Source organism: Balaenoptera ricei, chromosome 17 (assembly GCF_028023285.1).
Source record: "Balaenoptera ricei isolate mBalRic1 chromosome 17, mBalRic1.hap2, whole genome shotgun sequence".
NCBI classification, from domain to species: domain Eukaryota; kingdom Metazoa; phylum Chordata; class Mammalia; order Artiodactyla; family Balaenopteridae; genus Balaenoptera; species Balaenoptera ricei.
In genome coordinates, this window is record NC_082655.1 from 59,204,211 (window position 1) to 59,220,760 (window position 16,550).

Sequence of the window (16,550 nt, forward strand, 5' to 3'; positions counted from 1 at the left end):
ACAGAGACAGAGATAGAGATGTCTGTTTTTGACGCCCTGACAATTAGGTGTCAGCGGCAGGGAGGCCAAAGGAGGCCCTTTGGGGACAGACAGCTTTTCCCCAGGTGGTGTGTTCATAGTCACTCCTCTCCTGTTGGCTTGTTTTCTACACATACATGGCAAACGTTGACTCATGCCTTTACTTTTTTTGAGAGAAACTTTAAAAGAGCCTTCTCATTTCACTTGGTGCCAGTGTAAACATCAATTTTCATGTTATTAATAGCATGCTCTAATAATTCAGTAGCCTCATTAGTCAAATATTTCTGATATACTTAGGAGGAAATGTAATTAACTTTGCCTTTATCTTCAAAGGAAATTTCTCCTTTTGACATGTGTGTTTCTTCGTGTAAACCTCTAGATATTTTTTTGTTGTTGTTGGTTTCAGACTCATTAAAGTCATTCCAGATTCCATTTTGCTGAAAATGTCTACCACTTAATAGGAAAAGAAATGACCTCTTTTCTCTTGTTGTAATAGAGTACCTTTTGATTTGAATTTGAAAAGCTTTAATGAACTTTTCTACCTTTCATGCCCATGTTTCCTAATTTTAGTTACTGCAATTATTTATTCATTCTTTCATTCAAAAGTATTTATTGAATGACAGCTTTGTGCCAGGCACTGTTCTAGACTCTAGGGTTCAAGTTACCAACCAAAATAATAGCTGGGTGAAATTTGAAAGCTTTAAAGAAAATAATATAAAATGAAATAAATATTAATGTGTGTTTCAGTTAAAGCCATCCGTAACAATAATAATGGTGAACTGTGTTTCAGGCATGACTATGTATAGCAGGTGCTATTATTTTTCTGATTTTACAGATGAGGAAAACTGAGACACAGAGAGGTTAAGTGACTTCCTCAAAGTCATATAGCGACGTGGCTGAAGGCCAGGACTTGAACCCAGGCACACCCGGGTTCAGGAGCCTGCACTACCCTCTGCATTGTTCTGCCTCCCCAGAGCAATGATAGTTTAAGACTTAGGCCCTACAGGCACTGTCCAGCAGTTCCTTTGGTTCATCACCTATGATCAAGAGATGATTTTGAGGGCAAAAGGGAATAGTAATACACAGATAAGCTTTCAGACATGTTGGCCATTAACTCTTCTTTCTCTATCTTCTGTTTACTACTTCCTTCCTTCTTCTTTTCCCTCTACCCCTCCCCCTTTATTATTATTAGGTATGAAAAGATCAAACACTTATGTAAGAAGCAAGGAAACTTTAAAAAATCAATTCAGCTTTTTAGAAGAATAACTTTTCCAAAGTAAGAGTAAATATTAGATTGCGAAGTACTTTGTGTTTTCTGAGTGAGAATCAGGTTGCCCTCTTTGATTTTTTTTCTCAGTGTTTTGAGGAACCCAGACTTACATTCCTACTTTGATTATAGGTTACTATCTTTGAGGGCCAAAATCAAACTGGAAAAAGTTTTCATAAAGTTTGCTTTATAAATGCTAACTAATCCTCACAATATATCTATTAGAGACAATTCTGGTCCAGTAGCAACATGGCTTTGTGCTTTTGAAGTTTTCCATATTATGTTTAAACTTCATAGACGATAACAAATCCTCACAATATATCTGTTAGAGACAGTTCTGGTCCAGCAGCAACATGGCTTTGTGCTTTTGAAGTTTTCCGTATTATATTTAAACTTCAGTGATATTGGAGATGATGTGTAAGTTGAGGCAAGTTGAAGCTTGTGTAACCTTCCATAGAGAAGCTAGAAATGCAAGGACAGCTGCCCAATTGTTAGATTACAGACTAGCCACCAACAAAGTGGAATTTCATTTAAATAGGGATTGTAGAGAAGTTCAGATAACTGGGTGGACTTGAAATTGATATGTACTCCTTGTTCTTCCTGCTGTAATGGCTACCTCAAAAGTGGGAACACCTTGACTTTGTATTAATTTAATTGATTTCATTCTCTGTTCAGTGGGTGTATTTTTAATCTTTTCTTATTGTGAAATGTAAAACATACGGAAATTCAACTCAGCAATTTATCACAAAATAAACACCTTATTGTAATCATTTCCTTGCTTTTTCCTATACATTCCCATTTAAACGTATTTAGTGGATGTATCCTTCATGGTACTCAAATATTTAAATTCTTTCTTTGCCTTAACTGCTAATTGAAACACAGCACCAGCAAGGATGATTTTGTCATGATCCTGTAAAGACCCTAAAGTCCTTTACAAGAGATGCTGCACTGTTTCTTACAATTCTCAAAGTGTTCATTTTTAACATTAAGTCATATTATAAACATCATTGGCACCTTCTAGGTACTTAATAACTTAAAGGCCCCAAATTATCATTTCTATCTTGGTTTTCTTGAAAGTGTATTGGTATTCCTTTCCTATGGTAATACTGTAAAAACAAAATATTTTAAAAAATTGTCTGTATTTCCAACATTATTGAGTGTCTTCTCCTGACTGTTTACCCTGTTTGTCAGTTTCCCCCATTCTCCTGATATCCCCTTGCACTGACGCTCCACCAACCGTCCTTCTCCTACCTAACGCAGGGAAGATCCCTTGATGAGCCATGCATAAGCTCTCCACTGTCTTCTTGTGTTAATCCTCCATCCCCTGATAATTCCATGTGACTTCGTGACTTTTACAATTCAGTTTTTCAGCTTTTATGACCTCAGGACTTGTTTCTTATGTAGGATAATCCTGAATTAATTTGTGCCCTGGATGTGGAATTGATAGTCAACTTGATGCATCTACAATTCACTTTTATGATCATTCTTTTCACTCTGCCTTTGCCCTAGTCCCTTTTAACTAGTTTATAGGCTGTTTAAAGGGTCACAGTATCCACAATTGGCCACAGGAGGAAATGATCTTTTACATAGGTGCTTAGGGAGAGTCAGTGACTAGAATTAACTGTGCATTTCTGAGATTTATACTTGCTTTATCCACCCATTTCCTCATTTTGTTGATACTGTTGAATTCAATGTGTGAGTCCTATGGACAAATAATTTATCACATGTTCAGCCATTAAGCACCTTCTTTTGCCAGAATTTGGTAATTTCTGCCAAAATGTCCTAGCAAAGTCTTTTGGTTAGGAAGAATAGAAAACTATGTGACTTCGCTCACCTGAAAAATGTACGTGTTGCATAGAATGAGAGTTCTTTTGGAATCCAAGGAGAGGAAAGGAAGCAAGCCCAGGCCCCACCCAGACTAGTCCTGCTCATTGAAAAGCTGTTAGAAATCAAGGTAGCTTCTAGAACCCCAGAAAACCAAGAAACCCATTCCTCTACCACCTGAGCCCTCTTCCCTGAATGGTCATCTCTCCTTCATTTCCTCTACCTCTCTCTGTGCTTATATGCAATTCTTTCTTTGGGAATTGGTTTCCTCTGCATTCTTGAAGCTTGTACCTGGTCCCCCCCAAATGTCTTCCTCAACATCGAAGACTACATGACTTTCTGGTTCAAGTACCTACCACTAACTGACCAGCGGCTTAGTGTTCTAATTACAAAATCCCAGGATAGGAATCTTAATTATCTCAAATCAAATTTTTTTTTCAATTTGGTCTAAACAATTTGTAAATTACCAGGAGGTTAGCTCTGGTGGGTGGAACTCTACTGATCCAGTTATTATATTGGTGATGGTGGAAGGTGGCTTTGGGAATGTGACTTACAGAGGCAGCTTTTTCAGAAGGGTCCAAGGAAGGGCAGGTAGCTTTTGGAGTTCTGGTATTGTAAACTAAGAAAGGTGATTTTTATTAATCTCTGTCTTTAAAATATGGATCCAGCACACTGCAAGAAATCAAGCAGGAAAAGAATTAGCAAATTCCTCCCAGAATATAGTCTTATGTCCAAGGTATCTACCACTGTGATAGGAAGAGAGAATGCTGAACTACAATGGATCTTTTCCTGTATTGTGTACAACATTAAGTACGAAGATGTCCTAATATTTTACTGATTATTTGACTGTACGAGCTGTCAGCTTCTTTTGATTCATATCAAGATCATACTCCATACTAATGCAGAACTAGATTTGAGGAGCTACATTGAAACACACTGTCATTTGTGACAACGGAATCTTGGAGAAAACGAAATCATAAACACACACAGTATTTAAATATAATTGGGAATTGATACCTTGGACTGTCCAGCTTACCCCAAAATGCTGTGTCAGTGGTCAAAATGCTAATAAGCATGTTAACAGTATCAGCAGGGTACATACAGTGACTTAGTGAGCCCAAGAATTGAGGTACTTTCATCTTGTGAGGTGGTCTCAATGGGAGATGGCTGGAGGTAGATAACCTTGAACCCGACTGGTCAGTGAACTGCTTTGCCCTTGAATAAAAAGCTGATCCTGGTAAAACAGGGGGTCAAATGTTATTTGAATGACCTATAAGGACATTTAGTTTGAGATGAAGTACAGGTGTCTCTTACTAGAAAACTGGTTATGACTACCACTAAGAAGTGATACGTAATTTTAAAGTCACTTGAAGTTGTCAAATAGTGACTTTGAAACCTTCCTGTTCTGGTAACAAGTATGTGGGAGAAAAACGACTGCAGGAGCCCTTCAGTGGTCTCTCTTGTGTGTGTGTGTGTGTGTGTGTGTATACCTGTATGTGTGTGCTTCATTTTTTGAGGGGAGGTGGTGAACATTGGATTAGGAGTCTTAAAGACCCAAGTTCCATTCACGATTGTGCTGTGACCTGTAAATTATTAACTTTTGAGCCTTGATGCTAGATTCATTACAGATACTGGTGAAAGCACTCGACAATTTTCAAAGTGCTGTAAGAATGCAAAGTTTATCATTAGCTCTATTAACTGCTAGAATTAAATTGGCTCATGAATAAAAGTAAATTATGTTGAAATAATTGTGATCCCCTCCACCTCAAAAAGCAGGTAATTCTTCATGGTGCCAGAAGAACAAGCTCCTAGAAAACTAAGTTTTGTTTGCCTTTTATAATGTCTAATCACCACTTTACTAACTCCATTTCTATCTCTTTTTAATGCTGCCTCTTAGTATACGCTCCATTCAACACTCAATTAGCATGCCTGCTATGAGGTAAAGTATATTTTTACAAAATGAAGTTGGTCTGATGTTTTCTTATTTTTTTATCTTAGATGTTTAAATTGAACTGTTCTGAAGTAGGAGCTAGAATTCTACTCTAAACAAGCTGTGAAAACTGTCACCAGTTTTCAGTTGCTCTTCCTAACAATGTTAGGTTGGTGTAAGAAATCCATTAAATGTTTGCGATTAGAAAAAGGAATTATTATTTCTTCTTTGTTTTGTAAACCTGTTAAATTGTTTCATATCTGGAATCTGTTTAATTAAAAAAAAGTGAACAGTGCTCATCTAATCAACCTTCTGTTTTCATGGATGTAGGTGTCCCACCTCCTCCATCTGCATTAGTTTTAGTTACAATCCCCTTTTCTTTCTTTTCTTTTTTTTTTAATTAATTAATTTAAAAAATTTTAGTTTTGACTGCGTTGGGTCTTCATTGCTGTGCTCACGCTTTCTCTAGTTGCAGCGAGCGGGGGCTACTCTTCATTGCGGTGCACGGGCTTCTCATTACGGTGGCTTCCCTTGTTGTGGAGTGCGGGCTCTAGGCACGCGGGCTTCAGTAGTTGTGGCGCGCGGGCTCAGTAGTTGTGGCTCATGGGCTGTAGAGCGCAGGCTCAGTAGTTGTGGTGCACGGGCTTCTCATTACGGTGGCTTCTCTTGTTGCGGAGCATGGGCTCTAGGCATGCGGGCTTCAGTAGTTGTGGCACGCAGGCTCAGTAGTTGTGGCTCACGAGCTCCAGAGTACAGGCTCAGTAGCTGTGGCGCACGGGCTTGGTTGCTCCACGGCATGTGGGATCTTCCCAGACTAGGGCTCGAACCTGTGTCCCCTGCATTGGCAGGCGGATTCCTAACCACTGAGCCACCAGGCAAGCCCCCCTTTTCTTTCATCCTCCCCATTTCTACTTCCCTCATCCCACTGTGACATTTGGAGCCAACTGTGATCTGATTCTAGTGTCCTCTTTCATCAGTAAGCACTTGCAAGTGGCACATTCTATGACCTCACCTGACCTCTCTATAGAGGCAGAGGATTTTTAATACATGCTTGGCTTAAACTTTTGTGTACCTCAGAGCTACCTGGAGGGCTTATTAAATGCCTCTGCCTAGCAGGCCCACATTGAGTTTCTGACTCTGTAGGCCTGGGGTGGCTGAGAATTTGCTTTGCTAACAACTTCCAAAGAGCTACTGATGCAGCTGGTCTGGGGACCACACTTTGGGACCGATTGCCCATCCCCACGATGGGAAGGAGGACACCCCTTGTTCCCTTCTTCTCCTTTTTCACCATGGTAGTAGGAAGGATACTGGAGGTCAGGTGGATAGTATAAAAGCTTTGGAAACCCAGGTGGGAGCGACACAGGTGCTGTGATCCTCCTTAATTCATATGGATGAATGTGAAGTCACAGGAGAGGCTTCCCGTGGGCTCAGAGAGCTTCTGTCAGTTGGGGCAGCTTTATGAAGTGGCCAAAGCCACATTTCTGTGCTCCTCCCTTCCTTTTGGTCTCTCCTTTCCCTGTCTGTTATGCTGCTCCTGGGAACCAGATCCCTGGTATGGAACCTTCTATGGTTTGCTTGTCCTGCTTAGGTGATGTGGGTTCGTGTAGAAATCTTGCCAGGCAACATGTGAATTTAAACATGAGTTCTAGAGTGTAGCACCTTAACCAGAATCAGACTGATCTAACAGTGGCATTTTCTTATACCGTGACAAGTTGGTTGGGAGAGTGACAGACTCAGCGTTGTACCTGACTTTGTTCTGTCTCTTCACACATGTACTTGACTCTACCTATATGTCTAAGACTGGTTCTGTTCAAGGAATCGAAACATCGTTGTAGAAATCTTAGAACAAAATCGATAATCTCACATAATAAAACATGTTTGTACGTATGCCTGCACATCTATGGAACAGGTGTCACATATGGTGTATGTGTTCTTTTGCTGATTGAGAATAATGGTGAAGAGGAATACAGTGAACTAATAATGTTTTCAAAATTGTTGGCTTTTTTGTTCAGTGTTTGTAATTTACTATTTGTTTTTCTTTTCTCTCCATAGAAACTCCCCAACATTCAAATCGTTTGAGGAAAAGGTTGAAAACTTAAAGGCAAGTAGAGAAATGAACAGGGTCTTTTGTGTTATCTTGTTTGGTGCCTTAACTTTCTTTGGTGCGGGTAAATTATTCAAATTAGTATTTCCTTCTAAAAACAGTTAAAGAACTTCAATAACTTTCTTTACATTATTAATGGATATTTAAGATGATGTATACTCTTTTAATCAATTTTTTTGAGTGTATATTGTAGCATGGCCAGCATAAGTGCTGAAAAGAAATGTATAATTTTAAAAAACAGTAGTACTTTAGAAGTTTGTGCTGCTTTTTGCATTATTCAAATACTTTTGTAATTGGACAAAATTTAATATAAATCTTATTGTGGAAAATTAAAAACAATATAGAAAAGTACAAAAAATAAAACACAAAAAAGTGGTCCTACAACCCAGAGACAGTGATGTTTTAGGACTATGCTGTTACACTTTAAAAAAGAATTAACCAAGAACCTGCTGTATAAAAAATAAAATTAAATTAAATTTAAAAATTAAAAAAAAAGAATTAACCATAAATCATAAACATGTTTCTGTATCATTATTCTTCTTCAATATTATGTTCAGTGGCTGCTTCCATAGCCTTATAATGGATATTGTTTGTTCAATCCTTAATTATTGGACATTTTTATTATTATGATGATGCCATGGTGATCATCATTGATAATTCATTGTTTTATTTTTTGATTGCTTTGATATTGGTGAAGGTGGACATTTTCCCATAATAATCAGCTTTATTAATTTGTAAATTGTATTATCTTCAAGATTATATTCAAAACTATAAAATCATCAAGGATCACAAGTGACCAAAAATGTTGTTTTGTTCCCATCCACTGCCCAGCCTCCTCTACAGAGAAGTGCAAAGCCCATATGGTCATTTCTTCCTAAACAAATTCTGGTAGTTACTGTGGATATTTTCTAAGGGTTAAAACTAATATCTTAAAATGTTTTATATAAATCAGCTTTAAAATATTCATATTTTGTCTTTTAGGATTGTAATTGAGTCACTTGCTTTTAAATATGTCTTTTTAAAATTACAGAATCAGGGTATGCTTACAGAAAGAAAACCAAACACTGTATCATGATCTGAATCCTTTTTTCTTGCGCATACAAATGCTACTACCCACCTTTTCTGTTTCTACGTGAATGTATAAATGTTTTTCAAAAAGGAATCACACTGTACAAACAGTCCTACAGCTTGTTCGTTCAACCCCCCTAGCACGCATGCTCTAATGAACCCACAAACGCAGGCCCCTGTTCTTTTTGCTCACTGATGCTTCTCCAGGGCCTAGAGTAGTCCTTGGCATATCACAGCTACTTAATACATGTTTGATGAGCAAAAAATACATCAGTCATTCTTTTAGGTCAGTACCAGAGGCCTGCTTTATCCTCATTAATGCCTAGTCAGGTGTTTGAAAAGAAACTGTACGTTGCAAGACGTCAAGGTTTTACTCTAATTCAGTTCTCAATGTTTTAGGAATATCATAGCCTCTCCTTGAAATCTACCCTGAACATTAGTTTTTTAAATGACTAGCTGGAAAACCAGGAAAGCCTCAGTTCTTTTGACACTGAAGAAGAGGAGAAACTTCCAGGTCATTTACTGTGTACTTTCCTCCTGAGTATATTCAGACTCTCTAAATTGTAGTGAAATCAGTTTTTTAAATATGACTAGGCACCATTCAAATAAAAATGTATTTTTTTAATAGTATAGTGTATTAGACAAATATCACCAAGGAAGCTGTAAAATATAATTGTGTGCTTGGGATGCAGTTTTTCTAACTTACATTGATATTCAGTTAAACATCAGGTCTACATGTACTTACATTTAGATTTTGGATCAAGTCATTAACTGTGATTATTGAGCATTTGCCATGTGCCGGGCTATGAGTATTGGGCACTGGAAATACCATGGTGAGCAATAGAGACACAGACCCTTTCTGAAGATGTTTAGACAATTAAATGGCCAATGAAAATAAACACAGGGTAAGGTGCTATGACAGTGGAAGTCAAGGTTGCAGTGAGGATCAGTAATGGGAATTTCTGTCATGCTTGGCAGGAGGGAAGGTCAGAGCAGGCTTCTCAGAGGATGCAGTAATGTAAATGGAAACCAAACCTTTAGGTTGAGGGGAATGTTTGAAGCTTTGGGGCCCCTTTGAGGAACACCAGGAACTTTGCTGTGCTGTGGGGTATTGAGCAGGAGATGGAGCTAGAGAGATGGGTGGGCCACGTTAAGGAAAGTGTGGGAAGCCATTGAAAGATTTTAAACAACCCGAGTTGCGCATTCTGTGCATTTTAGAAAGATCACTGTCTGCCCTGCAGAGCTAAGTGGAGAGAGACTGGAGAAGGAGACAAGGTGGGAGGGAGGCATTGTAATCCAGGCGAAAGATGTCGGTGTGGTGAGTTGAGCTAGTGCCAGTGGGACAGAGTCGAGAGATATTTAGACTTTACAAGTGACAGAGAAAAAAGTTAGTGATCGATTGGATGTGGAACAACACAGGGAAGGACCAAGGATAACTCCAGGAGTCTGACTGGGAGTTACTACTGACATTCATGGTCTTAGAATAGAGAAGGGACCAGTTGTGGGGAGGAGTTGTTTTAGACTTGTGAACTGCAAGAGGTCTTAACATTTTCTTGTAATTAAGGAATGTTTTAATAAATTTAATAAATATACAGTGGATACAAGTCATGCACATTTTTCATGCCATTCAAAGATTTTGGATGGGAGGCCAAGAAGAAATGAGAGAGAAAGTTTCAACTAGATTCCGCTTGTTAATGATATCTGTGGCCAGTCAAGACTGAGCTAAGAGCAAGGTCAGATGCAAGCCCACTGTGAGTTGCATCCTTGCATCCTTGATCATTGACTGGTTTCTTAATGGTAGTCAGCTGTCCTGTTGGTCAGTCATGAGATGTAATGGGGGCAGGAGAGGGGGTGACGGTGGGCAGGAAGCATAGATTCATCAATGTCATTAAGGATGTGGAAGGGTTTTGAAAAGCATACAATAGTATACAAATGTGGGGCAGATATATTCATTCAAACAAATGTTTATTGACAAATTTTCAGGCCAGATAACTTGGAGTAGTGCGTCACAAACTATAATGTGTATAGGAAGCACCTGGAGATCTTGTTAAAGCCTGGATTTCAATTCTGCAGACGGAGATGGGGAGGCCAGTCTGAGGTTCCAAATGTCTAACAAGCTCCCCGGTGATGTTGAGTCTCTAGGTCCATGTACCACTCTTTAAGCAGCAAAAGGTTAGAAAGTTTATGCTGTAACTGGGCAACATACATATATTTCTTTCCTTTGTTTTACTCAGTAATATTTCACAAAGTGTTATCCAAATATAAAGAGAGTTCAGTAGATACTTTAGCATAATAGGCCTTACAAAGTTCTTCAGACAACTTTCCCCGTGAAGAACAATAAGCAGATAGGGGAAAAAAGTGGAGAGGTAGAATTTACCAATTTGAATATTTCAGCACGCAAACTGCATAAGTTTTTCTGTGAAACTGCATGGAACATTACAACAGTACTAAATTCTGTACAAATAATCACTGAGCTCTTAGGCTTCTGATTTATTTGTTCTTCAAAGTAAAATTTGAGTTACTTTATGCAGAGTCAGCGAAGTTTATGTTTCCTAATGTCTCTTCTTTTTGAACTTTTATTTTTAAAAGTCTAAAGTAGGAGGAACCAAGCCTGCTGGTGGTGATTTTGGAGAAGTCTTGAATTCGACTGCAAACGCTAGTTCCACCACCACGGAGCCTCTTCCAGAACAGACACAGGAGAGCCTGTGAGATTCCTACCTTTGTTCTGCTACTCACTGCCAGATGCTGCAAGCGAGATCCAAGCACATCTTGTCAACATTCATTGCCATGAATTTCCACCAGATGTGCTTTTGTTGAGCTTTACATATTCCTTTGACCAAATAGTTTGTGGGTTGAACAATGTAAAAATATCTTAACCTCTATTCCTGGGAAACACCCTTTTATGTGCATTTAAGGCCCTTTATTTAGAAAATATCGTTATGAAAACACATATAGTACCTGGAGATCCTCACTAGAATGATCTAAGAAGCTGTGGGTTATCATAATTGCTTTCCTACTTTACAAAATTGCTCTGGATCTGGGATACCAGTTTGATCTTTGTCTTCTATACAATTTTCTTTTTTCCTCTTTGAATCTCTGTATATTTGATTCCTAGGTAAGACTGTTCTTTAAAATTTTCTGTATCCTGGTTATTAAAAGTTTTGGCAAGGTGTTCTTTACCTCCAAGGGAAGAACTACCAGCTACAAAAAATATTTTCGAATAAATATTGTTTTGGTATAAGTTATCGTATATCTTGGGTGTTTGAAGACACCAGACTAAATATTCAATTTATTATAGTTTTATAAGTGACAATATGTACAGACAGTAATTCAAAATCCTAGGCGACTTGAGAGTGGAGCCCTCACATCCTTGTTTATCGCCATCTGTGACAGTAACCATTTCAGTGTCACGGTCATTATGCGTCATGGTTATTGTGCCACTTATAGCTACTTATTTTGCACCAGATTAAAATTTTAGTTTTGGAGTAGATTGTAAGTTAACGTTCTGAATCAAGCATATTGTATTATCAGTAGGTTGAAATATGAACACTGTCCTCAAACGTTCAGTTCAAAAGACTGAAAGATTTTTAGATCTAGGTAGCTGAAAAGTGCTAAAATCAATCACATTAGGGGAAACATTGTTGTCTTCATTTAATTCATTTAGCAGCATTTACAGTAAGAAGCACACATATGACTAATATAACTTGAAAAAATTTTATACTAAGGGGTTGGTGATAACTCCTTAGGATTTAATGCATTAATAAAAATCAACTCATCATTTTCTACTTACTTGTTTTCAGTGTGTTAGAAATTACAAAATGATACGGTAGATATTGCCCCCTACTTTGAAAACTGAGTGTCAGGGCTGAATGAACCAAAGCCTCTGGAAGTATCTGCATGGAGGCCAAGGTACTCAATTAATACTAACGGCTAGTTACCCATCACCACTATCTTTTCCTTATGCTGTGTATGGTTATGGCCTACAATGTTGTATTTGTTATTTATCAAGTTGTGATTGTTTTATTATTGTTTATGCCAAATGTTAATTGCCAAGCTTGGAGTGACCTAAAGCATTTTTTAAAAGCATGACTAGATTTACTTTGGGATAAATTATCTTATCCAAATCTGAAAAGCTGCAAGTGTTGATTGTTATAAAATATTGATAACATGCTGCCATTCTTGATTGCTGGAGCTTTTGTTAGCACTTCAGATGCAACTGAAACTATGCTCTATTACATGTGAAAAGCTTAATAAATTCTGTACATCAGTAGTATAGGTCTCAATATTTATTATGAGACCAGTGGTCTAGAAACAGCTTGTTGTATTACATAATCAACCGGTATCTATGCTTTAAAAAAAAGGCCATTTTTTACCATCTGCTTTAAATCACTGCTTCATGGTATCAGACTACCATAAATTATTTACTTGAAAAGGCTTTAAGGCAAAGGTTGTTGAAGCATTGTCCTAGAGGAGTCGACATGTAGAAATTTGTCTTTTTACAGAAATATTGTGGTTACTCAACATAGCTGTTAAATTATTTTTTCAACCAATTAGTCTTTCAGTTGTTTTTATCACATCTTCTTTTCATCACATTGTTTCTTGGATGTCCAGCCCTATTGTTGTCTTTTTAACAAAGCAAAATGGAGAAGACGGCAGTTTCTTCAGTTGAGTGAAATATCTTCAAGTCTCCTTACTTTATGAGAGAAATGATAGAAATAGGGTTGGAAGGTGGGATGGGTGTATGTGGGTATTGGTGATGGTTGTAAAAGAAGAAATTGGAGAATCACTTTTCTAGACATCTACCTACACTTAATTTAGAAATGATTTAATCTATTGCAGAGTACTCTGCCTCTTAAAAGCAACAAAACAGTAGGAGGAGGATAAATTTAGAAAAATAAATATCGACTTAGAAATATTATTCCAAGTAGTCTTTGTGGAAGATTCAATATTATGAATTCACAGATATTTAAGCAATTTAGAACACAGTAATTACTAAGAACAGCAGAGAGGGGTCCCGGTCATTCTACTGTGTTTTGTGTTTGACACTGGAAAAACATAGCAACAAGAGTGAAATCTCAGATATTTAAGGATTCAAGAAGTGTGACAGAAGAAAATAATTCCTGAAATTATCCCCTTCTTACAAAGGAACTCCTTAATTTATGGAGTTTGTGGGAAATAAAGCAAGAATTCTTACACCTATGAGGCCAAAGTAATCAACGGAAGAGAGTAGAAACCATTGGATTATCCTAGTAGTAACTCAAACTATTGAAATAGAGAAAAAAACATGTTGAATTTGGACTACTTCTGGATCTGTTAAGGAAGAGATACTACTGTCTATTTTTTTTTTTTTTTTGTATAGTATTTGAAAACAATAAAAATTCTATAATTTGGGCATGGGTTCTTTTGTATTACCTATCTGCTGAGGAAAGGGGGTAAATCCATTAATTATACAACTTCTCTCCAGACCCTTCATATCCTGGGTATAGAAAGAACCAGGAGCAGCTGTATGGACTCAGTGTATCAAACAAAAACGCTACATGCTGACTACAAAAAGACATTTGTAAGTGACTATTTGCTGTATTTGTGCCAGAGAGGCTGCATAAGGCCCTATATCAGGATTGCATGTGTTTCTTTATAGCTCTTAAGACCCAGATGAAAAATCAGATTTTTGCCCATAATGGGGAGATGTTTGGCCATTAATTTGTGACTGTCCCATTGTAATTGGATTAATTATAGAGGCCATATTGGTTTATAGTTAATAATAAAGCATTATCACTTTTAAGTAAACCTACAATCCATAGATTTCAATTTCCACTTTCTGATTGTGAAATAAAAATGAACCAGAATCAAAATGAGCCAAAAGAACTTTTAGTTTGTGAGCCCTGAGAGGGCAGGGCCTGCATGTGCCTATCACCTGCCAGGATTTCACTTAAATAAAATGCTACTTGGTGACTTTCACTTTAACCCGCTTCATCTCAATGTGTTTTGAAGTTTTCCCCTTGGTTTCTAGAATTATTTCTTTTCTCATTTTCCAGTTTGACTATTCTCTGGTATTCTCTTCTTCCAACTCCTTAAATGTTATTGCCTATCTCTAGTCATCTTCTACACAATCTCCTTAATGATTGTATTCATCTCTGTAGTTGAAATGACTGTCTTTACAGTAATACTCATATCTTTCCGGTGTATCACTAGCCCTATCTTTATTCCAGGTTTTCATGCATGTTTGAGAGGCATGAACTTCTAAATCACCTTCTGGTCACCTCCACCTAGCCACTAATAGCCACTATTTATTGAGCTTTTAGTAGGTGTTGGGCATTTCACACCCATTTCCTTTAATTCCTCACTCAAGGATGTGGTGCTGTCACCATTTTATAGATGAAATCACAGCCAGCAGACATGGAGCCAGAACTTGAATTATTTTTTTATTCACTTGTCATCTGCCATTACTAATATTTTTAAAAAGCATACTAACAATTTGCAAGCTATATGGGAAAAAAGAAGCTTGTGTTTTTAATAAATCAAGAAGGAAAGTGTGGTTCAAGGCATAGAGCAGGATCAGAAGTGCCATGATGTTGAAATACTGCCATTAGGGTTGTTTTTACAATTGGCACTGATACAGGCAAGGACAGTGTGCAGATTCACTCAGTCCTTCACCCTCTCTCTCATTTGATGATTCTGATGCTCTACCAAAGGCAGAGAACTAGGCATACTTGAAGTCAGTTGATGCAAACTTACTCTTATCCATTAAAAACATCAGGATTTGTCCCCAAATCCGTTACCACAATACTGAAGGAATTTATCATCTGGCTGAGGTAGGACACGAAGATAATATATCTACTGAATTTTAGAGCTGGGATATTAGTAATCCCATTTGTTCTGTAGATGCTGATTTAGTTAAGTTTACAAAACACTTCCTTAAATTTAAGACAGAGGCTAATAACTTGGTTTTACGTGAGGAAACCAAATCAGCAACATTAAATTGGCTTGCCTGCTATCAGTACTGGAGGTTGAACCAGAACTAAGAACACTGGTCAACACTCTTTACAATTTACCACACTTTTTCCTGAAGGGAAACAGAAGTAGCAAAAGCCATAAAAAGTAATGCAAAAATATTTTCGGCAAGACTTCATTAATGGTCAAGGGAAAGAAACGGTTTATGTACCAACAGGGAGAACTCACCTGGAGTAGAATTTATCTTAAGCTCTCCACCGAATTTAAGGACTGCCGAACAGGTGGCTAGTAATAAGTTGTGTGTGATTCATAGTCATGCACCTAAGTCATGCATTCTAAGGTTAGTGCAGTTCTAGGGTTCTCTCTACTGTCTACGCAATTGATGAGAACATCAGAGTTTTAAAATCCACAGTCAAAAGCATTATTGGGAATTCCCTGGTGGTCCAGTGGTTAGGACTCTGCGCTTTCACTGCTGAGGGCATGGGTTCAATCCCTGCTCGGGGAACTAAGACCCCGCAAGCTGCGCAGCGCAGCCAAAAAAAAAAAAGTCTCAGTCAAAAGCATTATTAAATTAGGGGCTGTGGTCATACATAAAAATTCCTTCTGTCCAAGTACTTGCAAATGAGCTGGAAAAGTGCTTGCTACCTCCCTCCAGATAAATAACTGCGCATTAATATAAAAATGCTGGGTAGAAGTTGGGTGGACGGCTTAATTCATGAACACTTCAAGCACGGAGTTAGGCTCGGTTTTGAAGAAGATGGGCAAATTCTGGCAATTAACATGGGACGGGTAGGGAGAAATGCATAAGTGAGGGTGGGCCTCTGGTGGTGTATGTTTTGGCATTACGAAATTCCTTAATTTCCTAGGAGAAGGGATTGTAGCTAAGAGGTGACCAAAAATGTCTCAAGTTAATATTTTTGTAACGTGGATGGGTTGACCACAGGATAGGCGAAGAAAGACAAACTTAGATCCGGGATTTCACAAATGTTTGAGCCCTACCACGTGCCCGCTGTCAGGGATTCAACAGCAAAATTCCTGCCCTCAGAGTTTACAAATCGAGAGAGCAGACGCTAAACAAAATTACTACTAAGTAAACTACGTGGCATCTTGTCTGGGATTCCAATTCTAAATAAGATAGTCAAGGAGAACCTCGCATTTGAGCAAAGACCTGAGGAGCGGTGGCGAGCAGAGAGCCTTGGGGCCATCTGGGGCACACACGCAGGCGGCGGGGCCAGCAAGAGTCGCCTTACCAGAATTTACAGCAGCATGAAGCCCAAAGGGCTCCCGCGAGGGCGAAATTGCTCCGAGTCAAAACCCTTTCCATGCAGAACTTAGCGGGTCGCTGCTAGTAGGGGACTTCTAGCCACCAAGGATTTAGTCCCCCAATT

The 16,550-nt window shown here is 38.2% G+C and overlaps 1 protein-coding gene across 2 annotated transcripts in view; it reads left to right on the forward strand.

Moving 5' to 3' along the window:
• Nucleotides 1-14,175, forward strand: part of TPD52 (tumor protein D52) — a 123,403-nt gene extending 109,228 nt beyond the window's left edge. For both annotated transcript variants that reach the window (XM_059901303.1, XM_059901302.1), the window contains exons 5-6: nucleotides 7,092-7,140; nucleotides 10,801-14,175. In XM_059901303.1, coding sequence (XP_059757286.1) covers nucleotides 7,092-7,140; nucleotides 10,801-10,920 — 169 coding nt within the window. In that variant the 3' untranslated portion in view covers nucleotides 10,921-14,175. The remainder of the gene's footprint in view (nucleotides 1-7,091; nucleotides 7,141-10,800) is intronic.
• The last annotated feature ends 2,375 nt before the right edge of the window (nucleotides 14,176-16,550 follow it).